This window comes from Diorhabda carinulata, chromosome 5 (assembly GCF_026250575.1).
Source record: "Diorhabda carinulata isolate Delta chromosome 5, icDioCari1.1, whole genome shotgun sequence".
Classification (NCBI taxonomy): Eukaryota; Metazoa; Arthropoda; class Insecta; order Coleoptera; family Chrysomelidae; genus Diorhabda; species Diorhabda carinulata.
Window position 1 is genome coordinate 25,260,601 of NC_079464.1, and position 22,880 is coordinate 25,283,480.

General features: G+C 32.0%; 2 protein-coding genes across 2 annotated transcripts in view; one reads left to right on the forward strand and one right to left on the reverse strand.

The window, feature by feature from the left end:
* Positions 1 to 4,589: 4,589 nt before the first annotated feature.
* Positions 4,590 to 4,967, reverse strand: LOC130894541 (uncharacterized). The gene has a single exon (XM_057801421.1). It carries the CDS (start codon positions 4,965 to 4,967, stop codon positions 4,590 to 4,592), a length of 378 nt encoding a protein of 125 aa, XP_057657404.1.
* A 2,368-nt stretch (positions 4,968 to 7,335) lies between these two features.
* The window catches only part of LOC130894161 (insulin receptor-like), a 192,126-nt gene continuing 176,581 nt past the window's right edge, over positions 7,336 to 22,880 (forward strand). The window contains exon 1 of the mRNA XM_057800779.1: positions 7,336 to 7,743. Coding sequence (XP_057656762.1) covers positions 7,396 to 7,743 — 348 coding nt within the window. The 5' untranslated portion in view covers positions 7,336 to 7,395. The remainder of the gene's footprint in view (positions 7,744 to 22,880) is intronic.

Here is a 22,880-nt window from a genome sequence, read left to right on the forward strand (position 1 = left end):
ATAACTGTATACTTTCACTTCACTTTATTCACACTCCGAAATTTTCAGTTTACTAAGAAGAAAAAATACGTACGTACAGTATTTTAAAGGTAATTAAAAGAACTAGAACATTTTTCATTACAATATATAGTGAAAAGCCTTCGGTTTAGATTCACAATTCGATCAACTAGATAATGTTTTATCAATTATTTTTAAATTACGTTAGAACGTTTTCCATAGAATTCCGGCAGATGCGCTCTAGTCGCGTCAGATATTCAAGAGAATATTTGACTATCAGTTGCGCTTGGTAGCTGACGCTGAGATCAGATTCTAAGTTAGCATAAGTATAGTCTAAACTATGGAAAACTATGGAGACTATAGACTTGTGTATGTGTATGGTGTATAGTGTCTAAACATTCATACCGCTATGCTACTCTATACGATAAATATCTGAATGATGATTCATAAAGGACAGTTCGGCTAAACACATTTGTTACTTTTTGTTACATCCATTGCTTTGTTCTTACGGATATTACTTGATTCGAACCATCGAATCAAGTAATACCGCTGCGAAAGAGACCCTCCTCATCCCTTAGGCCAACAATAGGCGGCCCCTTGGCTCAAAACCCAAAAACAAATTTCCCTCACCCGCCACTTCGACTGCTAGCAACAGCATACGAGGATCTTCCGGAAATCAGATAAATTCCGACCCCCAACATCCACCCACACTGTTCGTCGATCGTCGGAGTTGAAAGTTTTCTGCGGTTTCCCTGCAACCTGGTGAACCGGTTCTCCAGCCAAATGGCCGACGATAGGGAATAATACAGCCGCAGCTGTATGCGCCCACCCCAAATTAGATTAAGAAAAAAAACACAAAAAACAAAAAAAACATAAAAAAACCAAAAAAAATTAAAAAAAAAGCAAAAAACACAAAAACAAACAATAATAGAATCGTTTTTACTTACAAGCCTCACTCTTTTCTCGGTCAAAAAATAACCCCTCTAGAAGCAGTTGGACAAACACATCCCAACAAAACCACAAAAATCCCAACCCTGCAGAGGAAAAAATTTCTATATCAGGGCCGAATCAAACATACCTAAATTCCCCTAAAAAAATCCTCCTATTTCTTCCAAACTCTACCCAACGAATCTCTCTCTTTTTAAAAAGGCCTTTTTTACATTTTCGGAAAATAGCCTGGCTTGCGATTTCACCATAAATTCTCCACAAATATAGTAAAATTTGTCAGAAGTTTTGCAACTGCGGCACTTTTCATCGATATTTTCGTCTTAATAATCACTTTTTGCACTATGAACAGAGAAGCACTTACTATGAAAATCAAAAGAATACTAATGCTTAATGTTATTTTTATGTTTATTATTCTGAATAATACAGTCCAGGAGTTTTTTCGGCCATATAATTTACCGATATTAACCTCCCCTTCATAAAATTACCTATCTACTAATGTAAACAGGGATAATTAAGCTATTGAAAAGTGGTACGTCTTAGGGCTTAATAAATATTTTTTCTAATATTGCACCGGTATTTCCATTTTAAAAATAAAGGTCTCGCTTGTGTTACGAAAATCTTGTGTTCTTATTCAATAACCTGATTTAGCTGTAACGTACATTTTCATGAAATTATCACGTCCGAGGTTATATTATCGTTAAAAAGAAACAGAATGAATTCTCGGGGAGTCGAAAATTGTAAATGCTCTTAGAATTTCTGGTTTATTCGTTAAAGGAAACGCATTATTTCGGAAGAAGTTTGCGTTTCGATAAGCTAAACATACTTTGCGAGTCATTGTTCAACATATTCCAACACTATTGGAATATAAAGAATATTTTATTTCTATGTCTATGTAGCTTTTATACCATGTAGTCATAAGGTAACGCAATTTGTAATATTTCGTTTTCTGTTGGGTTTACAAAAAAATAAAAGTTACATAAAATAATTATGCTACTACTACTACTACTACTATACCCTATATATATATATATATTTCCAGTTTTTATTATGTATTAAACAAAAATACAGTCGTTAAGACCACGCAATTCTAAATTTAATGGTTCCAAAGTTACAGTTACTGAATATTATAATTATTAAAAAAATGTTTACATCAAAAGTAGTAGGTATTTCTGTAATTAATTATGTTGAAATGTCATAATTGTTTTCCATTATCATAAGTGAAAGGCATTCAAAGTAATTAGGTACTACTAAAATTTAATTATGTTTACCTACAAGGAAAAATAAGCATTATCGTAAAAAAGATTGCACACAAATGATCAAAGCTGCAGTATGGTGGATTGTGAAACTTTTTTTAAAAAGGGAGCTCAATTAGAAATCGTCCTAAAACTGCCTGACCAGAGACTGTACCTAATTTTGAAAAATCCTTGGACGTTATGCAAAGTTTTGTGAGAAATCTCTGTTTGCACATTTACAAAATAATAAAACAAACTATAACCTTAATTTCCCGGTAGAAGACTCTTCCTCAAGAAGTGGTATTTGGCATTAGGTAAAGTATTTAAATACGATGAACTAAATAATCAATATCGAATAGAATGCCACCAGCTTGTTAACGAACTACTTTAAAAATACATTTAATAAAGGTAGAAAATTTGGAAACACCTTATAAATTAAATCAATATAAGGAATTAAACAAATGAAAACTATCTCCGGACAAAATTATCCTAATCAATATGTATTGATAGAAACAATTTACTGGAGTACGCTAGAAAGAAGAGATTTTAATAAAAGGAGTTTATGCTCTAACATTTAAAACATACTGAATCAATATTTTTTAAAATATGACCAACAACAGTCTGTTTTATTCTATTTTTTTGTTCCTCAAATAAATAGAACATACGAAAACACAAAATTTGATTAAAATATAAGGAAATCCATAAAGATAACTGGAACTTTTGTGAGCACAATAAAAAAAAGCAGAGAAAAACTCACCAGCGAAAATAAAGAATAAAATTACCTCAAATTTACTAAAATTAACTTTGATTAAAGTGTAAATAGGCAGATGAGGAGTTCGAATAAATTACGAGGTGTCATTGAATTTTCTAGAATGAATAAAATTAATTTCCTCAAATTTCGAATGTCAGAATAAATAAATCAGAAGTAACTTGTGTATCATAATATGTGAACAAAGGAATATTCAGAATGTTTGAAGAAAAACGTAACAAGTCGAATGTCATGTTACATAACGATGTAATAAAACAACGATTATCTGATTCAACTTGTATGAGACTATCATAAATTTAAGCGACCAATGTCATTCTTATACACGATCTTCTGTATCTGGGACAGTAGAACAAAGCGACTGGAATAAAATTGTTTGGATTGGAAGAAATTTTTTTACAGACACTAAAGCCAATATGATGAAGAAGCCGTTGGTAAGCAGAGACATAATTCATTCTTCCATCATTACATATCAAGTTGGGACATTTATCAATTTATCATATATCATTAAGATATATACGTTTATTGTGGTCACTAACTATCAAACTAGATTATAAATGTCACTTTTCACACAAATTCAAAAGGCTTGATGCGTTTGAGCCTGCGGACTGTGTCTTGATTAAGACGAGGTGCCACGAATTCGATGTTTATGTGCTTATAAAGTCGTTTTTCGGACCTTTGCAAAATAATTAATTTAATTAATTAGTCATTCAACCATTGCCATAAATAAACCTCAGTATAGTTACAGATAGGTAGGTATAGAGACTCCTCTTAAACTATGACAGAAAGCTGCTATTCAATGCATTGAAAATATAAAAGTTGGTAAGTGAGTAATTTCGCATTTTACTGCATTGCTTAATTTTTTGAATAACAAAGCTGAAAAACAACAAAACAATCTCATGCTGTCAATTTGGCGGGATTACCAAAGTGTGGTGTTTTCTCAGCTGGTTCCAAGGAACCAAACGATTAATTCTGGTGTTTATTTGAACGATTAATGAAATTGGATAAAGCAGTCAAAGAAAAACGACCAGAATTGTCAAATCAGAAAGGTTTAATGCTCCCCATGATAATGCAAGGCCTCACACATCTTTGGCAACTCGTGGAGAACTATTGGAGCTTGGCTGGGAAGTGATGCCACATCGCCCATACATACATCCCTGATCTGGAACTATCTGATTGCCATTTATTTCGAAGTTTACAGAAGAAAGGTCAAACTTTCTCAAATGATAAAGATCAGAAATTTTACGAGCGCAAAATCCTCAAGCTGAAATATGGTAAAAGTACGTTGAGCAAAATGGAAAATATATAATTGATTGAAAGCTTGTTTTATTTCACACTAGAAAACCGAAATCACTCTGTCGCCAACCAAATAATAGTAATAATATACAGAGTAAAAATAAGTAAACTTGCACCGAGTGACTTCCTATAAAAATAGGGTAATTATGCAGTTTAACCCCGTCACCTCCGATAAACTTGAAATTTTAATATGCTGTACAGTTTTTCACACTGTACAATAATTTATATATAAATGTTGGGCGCGTTATCTTCACATAGTTTTTATAAGCTGAAAAATGTAAAAATTTAATAGTGTGCTACAGAGACTGCCATTTCACCGGCACACCTCCCTTAATTACTACGATATTACTTTACCCTTTTATCTCTCTATCCCCTTTTTCTTTCTTCTTCATTACTACCGTCATGAATTCTGATATATTTAGCCAATTAATTTGGGAGCTTTTCAAGTAATCAACTATCTCATTCTCTCTCGGTAATATTCTCTCGATCTTCTTTTCTACTGCTCTTCTTTCTTGATCCCATCTCGCACATTCGTACAAGACATGGGTCGGGTCGTCCTTTTGTTCACACATACCGCATGTGTGATTTTTCTTATTTTTAATTCTTTTGGTAAAGGTACCGAACGACCCATGTCTCGTAAGAATCTGCGTCACTGAGTCAATGTCCTTCTGAAATTCTGAAAGGTCTATGTTTGGTGATATACAAGTATGTACAGTTCTTATGACCATGTTCTATATGTGTTCTTTCAACCTCTAGACTTATTAAATATAACTGTCGCAACATCCTTCTTTTTTTTTCAGTTATCCATCCTTTAGTTTTAGTACAAGAAATTTTTTTATTTGGTTCGGATATTATCCTGACATCAGTGTTGTTGTTACTTGCCTCGACGAACGCTATGTGATGAGCTAATCTAGATCTTCCCAGATTCATCTGCAAAATCTCAATTTGGTTTCGCCTTTTTTCGTTCTTATCCCCTTCCATTGTAATAATTTACCCTTTTAACCACATTATCTTGAGTAGAGTATATGTGAATACGTATCATGATATAACTTAACCTAACCTAACCTAACCTACCCTAACTAAACCAAACCTAACTTAGCCTAACTTTACATTACGAGAAAGTTCTCTTAAAAAGGAATTCAACCGAAGGTTATATTAGGTTAGGTTTGGTTAAGTTAGGTTAGGTTAGGTTAGGTTAGGTTAGATTACGTTAGGTTAGGTTATGTTTGGTTAAGTTAGGTTAGGATAGGAACACTCCCCGCTGCCACTACTTACAACTTTCTTTTGCATAATACAATTATAAAGTATAAGTAAGACACTATTCAATTTTTACATTTTTTAACTATGTGAAGATGACTTTTCCTCGCTCTACATATATAAATATATATTCTTATTCAGCGTGAAAAACATATAGAAATTTCAAGATGATCGGAGGTGAGGGGGTTAAATTGCATAATTACCAAAAATGGAAACAAAAAATATGGCTATTAATAGTTCAAAGTTTCCAAAGTTGCAAACTTCACTTGTTTAACTAAATCATTTGTTTAACTAATTTTGGGACATCCTGGATGATCGGAAATAATATTAGATGGAAGTAAAAAAATTGTAATTGTAATTTAAATATTAAAAAATACATTTCTGTTGTTTATGAATTGAATAAAAGAAACAGGAATATCTCACAATACGAAAACGCTATTCCGATTGGAAATATTTACTATAGCTCATTATTATGTATTATGTTATATCTGCGTCTGGTACCAACGTCCTTGATTATGTTTTACTCACACACATTTATCTTGATCCACGAGAATATAAAACTACCGACACTGCGCACCACGAGTAGTATTCAAAAAGTATGTATAACTCAAGTCATAAAAATTCATTGTTGCCGTTAATACACTACAAGTAGTATAATTGAAGTAATAGACATTTTGATATTAAATTATTAAATATCATGAACCCATAGAAGGACAAGCCAGTTCGTGTAAATATCTATTGAGGTCAGTATGATTAAAGTGATAAACTGTGGAATTCACTGATAAATAAGTTGAAAAAAATACAAATTATAAAACTGTTTATACAGGGTGATCCAGAGTGTGAGTAGATGACGTGTGACTTTTCTAGATCTATTTTCTAAATTATACATTCGAACATTATAAATTTTTAAAGGATTATTACGTATGTCTATGTAGTGTGTATAATTAATAAATATAAATGATGCAAAAATAATGGCTACAAAACTTTTTCAGGATAATTGTGAAATACTAGTAGTAGTCTAGCTTTTTAAATATAAAACAAACGAAAATAAATAACTTTTGAAAGCATTCAGCACTAATCTATCATTAAATATTTTTTTATATTTTATAAATAATGAAAAACAACCGACAATTCTTTATGAAACACATCAAATTATTCATGTATTTATCGTATGTTAAGTCATAAGTTTAAGTATGGATATCTCGAAAACGAGGCAAGATATCAAAAAATTTCATTCTCCATTTTCGATTCATTTTGGGCAAATTCGCTGTTAAATCGTGGTTTCGGTTAACAGTGATTTAGAAAGCGAAGAGTCAAATTATTCAAAATTCAAGTGAGTTCCACTTTAACCAATTAGTAAGGTTCATCTGTTTTTCTTAACAAAATACTAACATCTATAAATCAAGTGTAACCATTGATAAGTCAGAAAAATATCACTCAAAAATAAAAGTCTTCTACCACCGCTACGAAATTTTAATTATATTTTTTCTCAATAGAACTATGAACAATCTAATTTGGATATAGCTTTTGCAGGTAGATGTTTATACCTAGCAATTATGTAAAAACTTATTTTAACTGTTGAATCAGTCCATTAATTTTGAGTAATATAATCACTCAGTATACACCAATCGTTTACTAGTTTCTTCACAACAATTAAAAGATTGAAAGTTGATTTTCGAATTTCCGATTATTTACTGAAAATACATCATCTGACAATGCTGTGTAAGGAAAAGCGATTTAATGGAATTATGACAACGTGTACGCAGACTCTAAAACTGATTTCGGTGTACGCCACGCCTCCGCAGGCATCTAAGAGTTGTTTGTTGATATTAAACAGTTTCCCGCCGAACGTTGAGCGTTGAGTATGAGACAAGTTCATGTATTACGGTTTCGACGATTATGTCTCGTATCCTAATATTTATATTCACCTTACGGTATTTATATGGATACTGTAACATTTGCGGTAGTTTAAGTCTAAGAAATTCTGTTACACAGTTAGCAAAATTAGAAAATTGTAGTGAAATAGCTGGTAATTTAGAAATTTTTATAATGCTCGAGAATACAGAAAGTGATTTTGAGAATGTAGTTTTTCCCAAATTAAAGACAATATCGGGATACTTAATTTTTTATAATATACCGTATTTGACTTCCATTGGACAATTGTTCCCTAACTTGTATCAAATACGCGGAGTGAATTTGTTTAAGGATTTTTCTCTGATCATATTCGAAATGCCGCATTTACAACAGGTAAACATTAATTTGAGGTTAACTTCTAATGTTGAATATAACATCAATAAGTCATTAATAAACGGGTATTACTCGCTTTTAAATATCTCGAGGTTTTTATATATCGATATAAAAAAGTATTTTTGTTATATTTGAATATTTGAGTTTCGTAAAAAATTAACAGCGAACAATTTTTTTATTCTCAATTTTAGAAAAAAAAGTTATATTTCATAAAAAACCGCATTTCCCAAAATACAAAATACAACAAGCAAATATCTTTAAAGTCCTATACAAGATGTGTCAAAAAATGTGAATTTTGCTTGTTTGTTGATTTTTTGGAAAAAAGTTATTTGAGAAACTAATTAGGAAAATCTTAGCTTATAGAAATTTCAAAGTTTTATTTTTCGGGAATTGAAGAAACAAGTGAAATTGTACTTTTGAACAAATTATGAAACATATAGTAATGTAGCAGAATTCTAGACATTTTATGAAGCTTGGTTTATAATGATATAATTCATATTACTAGTTGAAAGACACTGATATGGTACTTGTAGTTCATGCAGAAAATTAACAATAAGTTTAACTTGAAACTAAACTAAGAGTTTGCCCATTTTTAACTTTTGAGTTTAATTCCTTAATTTTGTGAGGTTATGAACACATATTAGGATAGGTCAGTCTGTATTGGTGGCATTTTTTTGTATACTTACATCCTTGTTCTTTGGTTATGGAAATATTATTCCTGAAAATGCGCCGTGGTGTTTTATTTTCAAAACTGATTTAAAATAAGAAAATAGGAAAAAGGAACATCTGAAAGTCCGCAATATCTATAGACGATGGAACATTGACGGGCAGTGTCAGGAGCTTTCCTCATTTTCATGACAAAAAGTACCCATACAGGAACTTTCTATTGGTTTACCAGTAAACTATAATTATCCTGCATAAACCAAAAAATTAACACCAAGAAAGCTTAGTTGAATGTTTATAGATTTAATTTTGGGTCCATAAACTAAGCTTCAGTGTCAGGCAAGTAACACTTTTAAGAGCTCCGTAGAGCGATGGATTTGGTAATTTAATCACAACTTGTTAATTAAAGACGTATTTAACAGATACTTATAAATATTATACGTCTCAATTCTTTCCAAGTAGGGTTTTCATGTCATTTGGAAAACTACATTGTTGCCTTCTCGACGCATATAATGTATATGTCTTGCAGTAAGTTATCAGTTATACTTTGTACACATAGATTTCTTCTACATAGTAAATATTCGTGCGTAATTTTAGTGTGACCTTTTCTTAGTCTAGTTTTTGAAATAATCTTTGCCACTCAGATTGCCATTGAAGATAGACGGATAAAATGTACTTGCCTGTAGGGGCGTTTGGTTTAAACAGGGTACCAGACGTGAACTGTTCCCTTTTTGTACCCCAATTGTTTTTTTTTTCTGGAAAATGAAATTTTAAAACCAAGCACCATAAAGGAAAATTCTTTGCAAATAAAACAACTTTCATTACCATCATTAAATGGAGTAATTGAATTGTGAATGATTTTATTAATTACCTTTTCCTTCATACATACCCTATCCAATTTTTAGCCCACAGTGAAACAATAAAAACTGCAAGAACCTTAATCATCGATATCTATTATTTTAGTATTTGTTTAGATAAAATGAAAATTGGAAATCAATTATTTGAACGTCAACAGCAAAGGTTATTAGCTATATGTCACTTCACAATTTGTAATACAATTGAGTTTCTTTTAGATACTTAATTATGTTTGCAATATTCCTATTTTTACCAAGAAAAGATTTATACGCTTTAACCTACCCTAAAACTCCATGGAGATACCTGGGCACGCTTATCAACCAGCAATGCGACCCAAAACACGAAACCAGATCAAGAATTGAGCAAGCGCGGAAATCTCTGAACAATATGAGTACACTTCTGGCAAACCACAACCTCAGCCTGGAACTCCGGACCAGAATGCTTCGCTATTACATATTTCCTGTTCTTCTGTACGAGTGCGAAAGTTGAACCATGGATGCGGCCACAGACTAGAAAATTGATGCGTTCAAAATATACGCCTACAGGCGAATGCTACGTATGTCTTAGAAGGAACATAAGACAAACATAGAGGTCCTACAGCAAATGGGTAAACATAAAGAATTTCTCACGACTATCAAAGAGAGAAAGTTGCAGTACCTAGGACATATACTCGTAATGAGAGAGATTCTCCGCCTGATAATAGAAGAGAAGATCGAAGGAAAACGGTCGCTGGGCCGTTGACAAGATTCATGACTGAAAGACTTGCGCAGATGGCTCGGAGAGACGTCTACAGAAATTTTTAGAGCTGCGGTTTCTCGTACGACAATAGCCATTTGGATCGCCAACCTCCGTAGGGAGATGGCGTCGTAAGAAGTAGAAAGATTGCTATACAGTTAAAAAGTATTCTCCCGTTTTTGTACATTCGGCAGTTCCACAATTAATGTTTCACGTTAAGGTTCTAATAACATCACAAATTGGTGGATTTTCTCGGTTAAATAGATATGACTTCGACCACAATTGCTGTTTCGTTATTATCTACTGCTTCTTTGACACATTAATGAGTTTCTTCAGTTCCTTCGATGGTAGGTAGGTCGCAAAATGATTAAGGACATCGGAATTTATCGCAAAACGAATTAAAATTTGGAAGCGGAAGATGTCGAGCTCCAAAGTAACTGAGCTTCTCTGGCGTTATCTAGGAGCACACTTTTGATTATTGATTTGAGGCAATTTCTATGCATCTTGAATTGTTTGAATGGTGTCGCATTCTATCGTAATATGTATCCTTTCATTTAAACTTTGCTTGAACATAATCGCAGAAAGTATGTGCTTCAGAGTTATCATCATTATCGTAAATAACGCTGCAACAGCGGCGTCTCAAAATGATATAATGACGTCGGAATTTATCGCAAAACGAATTAAAATTTAGAAGCGGAAGATGTCGAGCTCCAAAGTAACTGAGCTTCTCTGGCGTTACCTAGGAGCACACTTTTGATTATTGATTTGACGCACTTTCTACGCATCTTGAATTGTTTTAATGGTGTCGCATTCTATCGTAATATTTATCCTTTCATTAAAGCTTTGCTTGAACCCAATCGCAAAAAGTATGTGATTTACCATCGTAATGCAGCGGCGACGTCGCAAAATAATTTATAACGTCGCATTTTATCGCAAAACGAATGCAATTAAAATTTTTGAGAGCGGAAGATGTCGAGTTCCAAGGTAACTGAACCTTTTTGGCGTTACTTTGGAGCACACTTCTGACTATTTATTTGAGGCACTTTCTGTGCATCTTAAATTGTTTTGATGGTGTCGCATTATATGGCAAAATGTCTCCTTCCTTTTATAATTTGGTAAAACCCGATCGCAAAAAATCGGAGGATGTCGTGCTCCAAGGTAAAAGAGTAGTAGAGACGTCTCCTTATGATGAATTAAAGTTGATTTAGGAGAAATCGACAAACCTTTGAGTGAGAAAATTAAACTTGATTAACAAGCAATATAATTTGTTTTTTTTTCAAGGTTATCTTCAAAAAAGTTGATTAAATCGATCAACTATATGTATGTGTACATTAAATATTTCAAAAATCTAATATTTGGTAATTCAATTTACATATCTTATCATTTGTTTTGTTCGTCGTGTGAGTTTATCTCATAAAATTTTCTGATTGCCAAAATTATTTTATCGCAAAACTTTTTGTTGACAATATGTTGTTATCAACATACAAAAAATTTGACCGCTGGTACCAGTCCGTTGAAATAGTTCAAATTAACAGTGAAAATAATATTTCAATTGCAATAATTTGCGGCTTTTCGACCGTTTTATTTATTGTTTTATCGATTGTGTTTTGTATTATAATCAAATATTTATAATCAAATTTATACATTGTCACAACTAGATCTAAAAATGAATTCACCTCGGGATATACATGAATACAAAACACTGTTAACTTCACTCACAACACGCCTGCAAAAATATGAAAATTTGTTATATTATAATAAGCCAGGTTGTCACTTCTCGACTTCGTACTCACCCCCAAACTAATTTCGCGATTAAGTTTCGAAATGAGTCAACGCCAGTCGGTTTTGATCGCATATCAAAGAGTTTCGCCTTCCGTATTCTTCACCATGTATATGGTGAAATCAGGCTGCAATTGGTATCGTCCAGTCGACCGAAGACATTTTTGCGCAGTGACAACCCGGCTTTTGACACATATGCGGAATTCGCTAAAGAAAATACTCAATTATCGAACTGATCACAGCCAAATAATCAATTGTCGAAAATCACTCGATAAATATATAATTATATATAAATTTGGATAACGTTTAAGACAAACCGGTTCAGTTCAACCAAAAAGAAATTCTACTTGGTAGAATACGGATATAAAATTGGTCATGTATTATTACTGAACATATTGTTTATATTAATGCTACACCAACACTCCCAATCATAACATCACTCAATATGTCGTGTGACTGACACACAGATGGCGCTGCCATTATCAAATCCATATGACGTTTTTGGAGTGCCAACTGTCAAAAAACTAGTAGAATTCCATGACGTTAAGTCAGAAAAGAGTGATAGCCATTTGAGTGAAGCTACTTTTGTTATTTTCAAAACAATTTCGTGTGTTAATTTATCATTGCTTTTTGATGAAAAAAAATACTGTACAAGCTCAGCAGTGGCTTTAAAAGTGTTATCCGGACTCTACTCCATAGAAATGAACCATTTGTTATTGGTTTGTTGAATTCAAACGTGGTCGTACAGACACAGATGATGGTGAACGTTCTGGTCGTCCAATTGAGATAGTTACTCCAGAAAACATCAAAAAAGTCCACAAATTGGTTATATCTAATCGAATATTCAAATTGCGTGAGATAGCTGATACCGTAATTATATCAGAAGGCAGTGTGTTTACAATTATGCCAGGCCAGGTTCACACATAATAAATCAGAGATTTTGCATCGATTTGTGATAAAACAATGATCCATCACTTCTCTCCGGAATCAAAACGATCATCATCTGAGTGAACTGCAGCCGGTAAACCACGCCTGAAGCGTTCAAATGCACAACAGTCAGATGGGAAGGTTATAGCTTCGAATATTGTGCATCGACTATCTCCAAAAGGGAGAGAATCAATAGCGAATGTTACATAGAGTTGTTGGATCGCTTGAATGCGAAAAACAAGAAAAAACGGGTTCATATGTCGAAGAAAAAACTACTGTTTCACCAAGATAATGCACCGATTCACTATGATGGTAAAATTGAACGATTAAATTACACTTCGAATTGTTTTCTCACCCAACGTATATTCCAGATCTGGCCTGTACTGACTATTCGCTGATTTAAAAAAAATGCTCGTCAGTAAGAAATTTAGTTCAAACAAAGAAACCATTGCTTAAACTGAGGCTTATTTTGAGACAAAAGACAAATCCTTCTACAAGCACGGCATCGAGAAGTTAGATACTCGTTGAAATGATTGTATTGCTCTTGAAGGAGATTAAAATGATGAATAAAATCGATTTTTGGTTAAAAAATATGTTTTTCTTAGATAATCACACGATTTATTGAGTGACGTGCTATTTTCAATACACTGAAATAGTATTTTTAATGTTGGTAGTACTTCCTGTTTTGCCGAGAAATTTATTTCTATTTATTTTTCTCAAAAATGCTTACATTCCATAACTAAATGATTATTTAATCGGAAATCAATTGGAAAACAAAATTATGATGATATTTTTGTTGACGCAATCAATCTCTTTATATACACGTCATTCGAGATAAACACCGACGATACAGATCAGTTTGCCGTTTCCTGAGAGACTTTTAGTGCTTATTCAATCCTTTCAAATCTATATGTAAATTTGTTATTAGTCTATCGATTTTAATTTCGGAATCTGTCTTAACACAATATAAATGTCGTTCGATTATTATTTCCAGCTTATCATTTCGCTGATTGTGCAATTCAGAACCGCTAAAACATCCATTGCAATATTTGCTGTTCAAATATGCTATCTATCAAAAAAATTGTTTTTCAAAATCAACTCAGTGCTCAAATATAGAATAGAATTATTGTCCACTTATTGTGATAAGTTACTTTCGACAGATTTACACTTTTGATTTTGGTATTATTTTTAGCAATCATATCTTATAAATTCTTTATTGGACCTAGTTTCCTTAACAGAAATCTTTCTCATTTAAAGTGAAGTCTCTGTATTGAAAAGTCTGGACACGAGCGATTGGGACATATACTCAAAGTATAGAAGTTTTACTAAGGAAATAACATTTATAGACATGAATAATAAAATTACAAAAAGAGACGAGTCAAATGACAATCTTTAAGTATTTGATCAATATATTGTTATAAAATTACGAATTCATGTGTGATTTATACAAATAAAAGACTGCAAAATTGTGATTGTTAACTAACAGCTGTTAAACGAAAAAAAAAATGGAAATAATGTGAATGCTTTTTATTCAATAAGAGAATGGGCTAAGGCTCTTCTCGTTTTTTTATCTATTTCTTGTGAAAATTGAGTAACTTATTCAGAAATAGTTATATATGCAACAAGTGAGTAAAGTAATACTTTTTTCACTAGTAAGACGATTTGACCATACGGGTAATTCCTACGAGTGAAAAAAAGTTACTTTACTCACGAGTTACATACAAAATTTTGTCTACGTTCGTAGACTTGAAAAAATTTGACAAAACTTTTATCAATTGTTATTTTGTAATAGTAATATTGAGCGTACAACTGAGAGCATTATTAATTTGGAGTGAAGAAATTACGTTACTATTGGTACTTGAATTGGCAACAATTAACGAGTTCATAGAAATAACACCGTCTATAGTTGTATTAGTACTTAATGGATTGTTGGTAGGATCGTGAACATTTATAATGTTGCTTGAATTAGAACTAGTTGTTCCCGTTAAAATTTTCTCTGTGGAAACCATTTTGTTTTTTATTGAGTCGTCTACGTAACCCTCCGCTACTTTGTTGGATTTCCACCCACCGCGCTTCTTTAGTTGAATTATAACACCACCGGAATCCACTACACAGAGACGCTGAAGAGAGTCGATATGTATGCTGAGTGTAGTTTTTTAGATTAGCTCAATTCAAATATGTTGTGATAAGCGAGGGAATTTTTGAAAAGGTATTGATAAATACAACTTAAGTTTTGCATTTTCCAATTCTATACTGCAAAAAGATATTTGTGGGTCGTTGGTTTTTATATTTTTTCTAAATGTTTACCAAGTTCAATCTATTCAAACTGTAAATCAACATTGAACATGAGTTTTTATATCAGGTATTATGATAATTAAAACAATTCCGGTATTATTGATATCGTTACACTTCATTTTATATAATTCCTCCCTCTGCAGAGCTCCTGCGATTCCCAATATTAAAGCAACCTGAAAGATGTTACAAATAATATCTAAACTTACATTAAAATTTGAAAGGGATAATGATCGTCGGGAGCTTGCTACAGAAACTTATTAATTTCTTCAGGGGCAAATGTTTTAGATTTTTTGGGTCTATAGCCAACTGATTCATTTTTCAAATATGCAATGAATTTCGTGTATTTACTGATGTCTTCGTCGTTATTTACCATTAAATGCCTTTTAGTTTTGGATAAGAAGACCAAAGTGTTGAAGATTCTTATACATGAGCGATATAGCTCGTGTCTAGACTTTCCCTTACAGAGACTATAATTGAAATTAACTTTGATGGAACATCTTCTACTCTTAAAAATCCACTTTGAAACAACTGCAAGTACATACATATTACTAATTTCAAACTCATTTGTAGTATTCAGTTTCTTCAAAACGCAATTAACTGTACTTAATTGCTAGGGGTTGCGCGTCCTCTGTCTTCCTCGATAATTTTTATAATCATATTCTGTTCAATAGATACCAAGACAAAACGAATAATAAAAGAACATAGTTGAAGATCGCGAGCACATACAACATAGTGCGCAAGGTTGTTAAAGCAGTGTTAGTGCACAAATATCGTTTCATTTAAACTTAAGTATATACATTTTTGCCAAATGAAGTAGTACGTTCCTCGAATTCTTAGCATCATATAGTAAATAGAGTGGGTTCGCGAAATTCTTCATGCACGTATCAGTCTCAACAAAACTTACACAAAATTTCAACTTGCTGCTTCGATTCATTTTATTATAGTAGACTTAAACTACCACTCAGTCAAGTTGTATTAAAGTATAACTCAAATTGAATTTCTTGTTTCCATCATTTTCAACAATTACAAATAGGTCTAAGTTGTTTCGCTGGGGACGAGTAAAGATAATCCACGAGAGGAATATCCTGTGACGGTGACTATTCCAGAAAACATTAAATTGTTCCAAGTGACCGGCGACCAAAAACCAAACAATCAGCCCAGACCAGCAGTTGAAAACAAGTGTTCTAAGGTTTCTACTTAAACATGTAAATATGACAAAAATTAGTGCTTCGAATTCGAAGTGCAGTGCAAAGTGCAAACGCAGCATCGACCTTTGCCGCGAGTACCAAGATAATGTAATCAGATCAATTGTACCGGGTGATCCGACATTCAAAAGAGATTCCAGGGAGTAGCATCGGAATGAAAAATTCATATCATACCAAAGAAGAAAAGTCACGAAAAGCACCAAGAAAGTGATGGGTACAATATTTTGAAACTGCGAGGGTATCCTATTGAGTAACTTCAAGGTATCAAATATAACCTTGAACGTGGTATATTACTCTGACTTATGAAGACAGTTACGTCAAAAAAATCTCCAAATTAGGCGCGGCAAAATCAGTCGAGGTGTTCGCTTTCTTCATAACAATGCTCCAACTCATACTGCTTGGCTTTCCAAAGCTACTGTACGCGGAAGCGGCTTCACAGAGATTGAACATCCACCATATAACCCTGATATGGCGTCGACCGACTATTTTTTGTTGGCAAAGCTAAAGATTGAGTTAATGGATTAAAAACAGCGACGATAAAATTAAACAAGCAGTACCTATACGAATATTTTCATTCAAGATGCATCATAGAAGCTTCTGCCAGACGTTCTGAAAAGTGTGTGAAAATAAGGGAGAATATATTAAAAAATAATAACAGTTTTTTTTATTTGTAATCTTACTTTCTGTGATAGGTTGAGAACTCATGGATCGGACTACGTACAAATAACAAAACTTTTAAAATTTTATCTGAAACAGGAACTCCCTGTGATTGGTGACGTGAAATTCGATTAAATTATTACGTTTTATGTTTTGAGCGTGTGAGAATTGGATCTGCGACTTTTTTCTAAAATACATTTCCAACAATATCATGAATAATCTGGCGGAAGTTTTTAATTCTCATTTTCAGACGTTGAATAATCTATTTTTAATAATCTCCTTTCTATTATAATGATATTTTAATGTTATAATTTTAGTTTAATATCAGTTTATAAACCTTGTTCAACAAATAATCTTATTTGAAGAATGATTTCTTTGTAGAAATTTCAGTGTATGGTTAAAAAAAATGAACTGAAACATAATAGAATAGGAAATAACAACGTTTGGAAAACAAGATTTTCAGGTCTGCTGATTCTTTGTTATGTTGCTTGTTTCTAGCTTTTTCGGTTAGAGCTTGAGCCACCTGACTGGCGGTAGAGGTTGCTTTGATTAGAGTGAACCTTACCTTTTCAGGTAATAATTCTAAATCCTACCAGACATATGTATCACTGCTAACTATGTGTCATATATTTAACTTACTAGTCATTAATTCTGAATACACTGTTTACACCACCACTAAATCAACACTAACAATTAGACTGTCTGACGCGCGTTTCAATAACCAAGTTATCGTCTTCAGAGACTAAACTGTTTACATTCAGTCTCTGAAGACGATAACTTGGTTATCGGAACGCGCGTCAGACATTGTAATTGTGAAAGAATATCGGCAACGGTTCTAGAAATTCCATTTTAATTAATTTAGTCATTTATTCAATTGTTTAATTTTGAAAGTCATGAACAACATGGCAGTATGATGTTAGTACATAATCAGAGAGAGACGCTAACAGAAAGTATTGCTGTGAATTAGAGAGATATCCATTTCAAAAGTACTACTAGTCGCCTTTGAGGGACAGTTTAGAGTGCAAGAAAAATAGACAGCGACGGTGGCGTAAACAGTTGACAATTAGGAAATCTTACAGCTGATCCATGTCAAAATATTTACCCTACGGACGTAGGGTAAACAATCGACTTTGTCTTATGTATCCGTATTGATTTTTCTTGGGTGTTCCGGTAGTGAGAGTTGCTTTGAATTGTTTATCTGTTTTATGGTGTTAAGAAGATTTCATAGATATACCGTTTCAGTGAAATTAACACAGCGTCAATTGAGTTTTCTGCAGTTTTTTAGTATGCTTCCAAGCAATTAACAAAATATAGAATACCTACTAATTTTTTTAGAAATTAATTTCCATTTTTGCGTTTAAGTTTACTAAACACTTTTAAAGTTCGCGAAGTGATAACCCAGTGACAGCTTAAAGTTGCAAGGACAAACTTTAAGCTTTAGGTGGAGTTAACTCCTTCTCATAAGATGAGGAGTGCTTAAGTCAAAATCCTGCTCATTTTTCATTAATTTCCAATATAATTGTATTTCAGACTATATTTATAGCTTACCTATACTAACCAGAATACTGCATGGTAGAAAATAAAGCCACGTTTCCGGGAGGAAATTTCGTACTTTTTCAAGTAGCAACACTTTGAGAAGCGATAAATCTGAAAATAATAAGTTGTTAAAACCCTTAAATTACTTCATAAACTACACAGAAACTCACGGCAAAAGCATGTGTTCACCTCACGGCGGCCATTATCAAATGGACTTCAGCTGATTTTGACAATTCATTAGATTACACAAAATGGCGTCATACGCGTGTGCTCTTGTTGTTTTCAAAGTTTACTTAAATAAAATGGAATTTGTTTTTTGTGAAAGAAATGATGATAAAATAATACTTTTCGTGGATGATATTTATCTATAAAGTTTTTCAGAAAATCCAATACTTTTTAAGTTGTTGATAATTAGAAATTCGGAATTTCTTCACGTTTTTCATCGGTTTTTTGCAAATATCTCCAAAAATTTGCATTTTAACGAAAATTTTGTATTTAAAAAATTGTAGCAGGTAAGAAACTGAATAAATATTTTTTTATAAAGTGTTCTAAGTGCAATATTAAGCAAAATATTAAAGATCAAAGCCGTTTTTTATTTAGTTATTAATCAATGTATTCAATGCCATCTAGCGGCAAGCAGATACATTTTATGCATTCTAATGAAATTGGGTTTTGTAATGCTTGAAATAAGCTTTAAAATGAGCCTTGTTAAAAGTCTTTTACGCGTAAAATGAGTGAGCTGTAATGCAACATCTATTGGTTTTTTCTTTTAAATCAATGGGTTTCATTAGTGCCATTTCCACCAAAATTAAAATTAATCGAATTCGGTTATGAATTAATTTTAATATAGTTTGAGGATTCTAGAAGTTTGACTGATTTAGGACAAATATTTTTCACGATTCTAAGAAAAAAAAATTTTCGATTTTTTAAAAAAACCACCTTCTTTTCATAATATCTCAAAAATAATGAAAGATACATATGAAAGTATAATGATGAAAAATGTAGATCCTTTTCTGAAAAATAATTTGGTTCTTTCACAAAAATTGACGGAGATATGATTGTTTAAATAGCGCGCAGCGCAATCACAGAGTCATTTGACCCTCCACCGTTTTAAAATAAAAGGTTTTTCACTATACATTGTAATGAAAAAAGTGTTAGCTCTTTTAATTACTTTTAAAATGTTTTTTCTATGAGTTGTGATAGCGTCAAAATTGAAATAGTTATGGTCCAAAAACTAATCGTATTTTTTCTTCTTAGTAAACTAGTAAACTAGAAATTTCGGAGTGTGAATATTTGGAGCAAAGTGAAAGTACATAGTAATAGAGACCCAAAACTATTGTCTTATGTATATATATATATATATATATATATATATATATATATATATATATATATATATATATATATATTATTTTATCCATTGTCCTGTTTATATTTATTATTAAAAAAATTGAGATTTCTTACTCTATAATTCAATAATTTTCAAATGTGTAATCATATATATTTACTGTTTTAATTTAGGAGTAGTTTTAAGGTTTGAAAAGCTAGAGTATATGATAATCATTTTCGAGAATGTGGAATAACATTTAAATCCTTTCCATTTCATCAAAAGAAATATTTTTCGAAACAATTTTTTATCAAGGAGTTGTTTTTAAGGGTCCAAAGGGGGTTAAAAATTCGATAATGAGGATAGAGAACATTACATATTATTTACTCTATACTTAATTACTGTAATATCAATAAAGAGAGATGTCATTGGAATTTGGGATAATGAAATCTCTATTTTAAAAGCTTTCCAAAGTACCTTCCCATCGTTGCCACATCTGTCCCAAGTAAGCGATTGTTCTCGGAAGCTGGAGCAACCATTACTCAACAACAATAAATCATGTAATCATGTAATAAGATGTGTTTTAATGTAATCAAATGCGTTAATGAAGCATCGGCAAAAACATCGATATATCGCTCTTATCGACGATATTTTTGCACATCGATATTTTTCAAAATATATCGATGTTTTAAGATATCGATGTTTTTTCAGAATAATGTTGCATCAGTATGTACGTCGAGGTATTTTTAATTAAGCGATAATGGTATAATACTTTCACCTAGACTTGCGATTACTGTACGAGTTTCAACTGACAGTTCCCATTTTATAACTTGCAAGTTTGAATTTGCGAGAAAGTATTATACGAATCTTCACAAAAAGAAGTATTTGTCCAAAAAGAATAAATCAACGCACGTTCTTGCCTCTCACTGGGCTAAATACCACTCAACAAGTTTCAATTTATCGTAATCACCGACCGAAATATAAACATCCGCTCGTATATAAAAATAATGGACATTATTGTTTTTAACTTGTAAGACACCGTTTAGACCTTCACTTGACATAGAAATTAGTTTTTTTTTTGACTCTAGAAAACCGAAAAGTCATCCGTTTCGATGATTTTTTTTTAAATATTCGTTATTACGGCGGATTTATGAAAAGAAATATGGAAAATATCTCACCTGGAGATTTTCTATAGTTTTATGACTTTAAATGTGATTATGAACGCATATAATCGTTCATAACTTTTTTACAAAGCATCAAACGCTTCATATATTTTTTGTCAATCTACACAAAAAAAAACGAATAATATAGAAAAAAAAATTAAAAACGTTTGTGTTCATTTCAAAAAACAATTTTTTGATTATTTGGAAAAAAGTTATCATCAATTATACGTGAATGAGTGCATTTTCATGAACACTTAAAGCCCTGAAACCAATATAAGCTCTAATTTTTTTTTATTCCCATAATTTTTATCGTAAATCTGCCGTAAAAACAAAGATTTAAAAAAAATTCTTCGAAATCGGATGATTTTTGGATTTTCTAGATCCAAAAAACGATCGCGAAAGTATAAAATTACCAAAAACTTTCGACCAGTAATATAGATACTAAGCTAAAAAGTGTGAATTTCAAACATTTTCATTTGAATAATTATTACTTATTATGGTTCGGACGGTATAGATAGGGAACGGATTTTAATAATTATTTATGCAAATAGAAAATAAATACGTCACGGCAATTTTCGTGTTGTGAACGATTTTCAACGTCAAGTTTGAATAGTTTTATAATTGCCACAGTATCATCGGCGTAACCCTATGGAATTTATTCAGTCCCATTTCAGCAGAAGTAGACTAATTCGTTTCACTGAGGTTTTTTTTATTATTATGCAAAAAAAGCACAATAGATATTTTAAATTATGATTAGAATATCCTCCTCGACTGGCGATTGAATTAAAATGTTTTCATGTGGCGGTAGGTAATGATTAATTTCATTTGTAATTTATTATAATATATATATATATATATATATATATATATATAGAGAGAGAGAGAGAGAGAGAGAGAAATGCTTTATTTTTAAAAAAATTGTTACAATTTGTAGACAATAGCTTGTAGAAACTGAAAAACAAACATAAAAATAACTAAATCTTTATTTAAATATTTATACAAATAAAACAAAATTTCAATATGCAGAAAACCACAATAAAACACAAAATGTTAGGTGATAATAATAGGTAATAACTAGTGCTTCTAAATGTTATTGATTGATTGGCAAGTGACTGTGCATTATGTTGCATTGTAAAATATTGAGCACTTAACTAATTCCGAATGTGGAGTAGGTAGGTAAAAGTTGTGCTCTGCGTTCCTAAGGTCGTAAGAAATTGGAGAAGCGTACTTACGAATTAGGCAAATGGATTCAAAGATGAATGAGTAATGAAGAGTCAGAATTTTTAATCTTTCAAAGAAGTCCCGGCAGTGAGCCCTGCTGATTAGTCCGAGTAAATATCTAACAGCCCTCTTTTGTGGTGTGAAGATTCGCTCAAATTGAGTCGCATTACACGTACTCCAGAAGGGAGATGCGACTCAATAAGGGCATGAACAGGAGGCGGCAATATGTAACTATCATTTCAAAGATCTGTCTACAACAAGAATTTTACAGATTCAACGACTTCAATGTTGGTGTTTTTTAATAAAAAAGGCAACAATGTATTTTTATATGATGAAACTTTGGTTTTAGAAACGTTGAGACAGAAAAGATTAGAATCGCACCATGATTTAAGGGTGATTAGTTCACTAGATATAGTCCTATGTCCTATGTTTATAAACAGAAGAAACAGAAGACATCCTTATGTCAACCCTAACAAGCTGACTTCTGTATGTCCATCAGTTCCAGATGAGTATTTATTTTTGATGTCATTAATTGTATTGCAAAGCTCTGCTAAAGCTATATTTTTCCGATATATTTTCAATCGGGTAGCTTTTTTGACAATTCGTTGGCACGTAATGTATTATTTGTTTAATACTGAATCTTATATTTGAAAACTCTTTGATGCTAGAAATACGATTTTTTCAACTTTAATCACATGTAACGTGAATATCAACGCACTTCTATTAATACTATTGGTAAAAATAAACTGAGAGAATTTGGGGAAAATTCATATT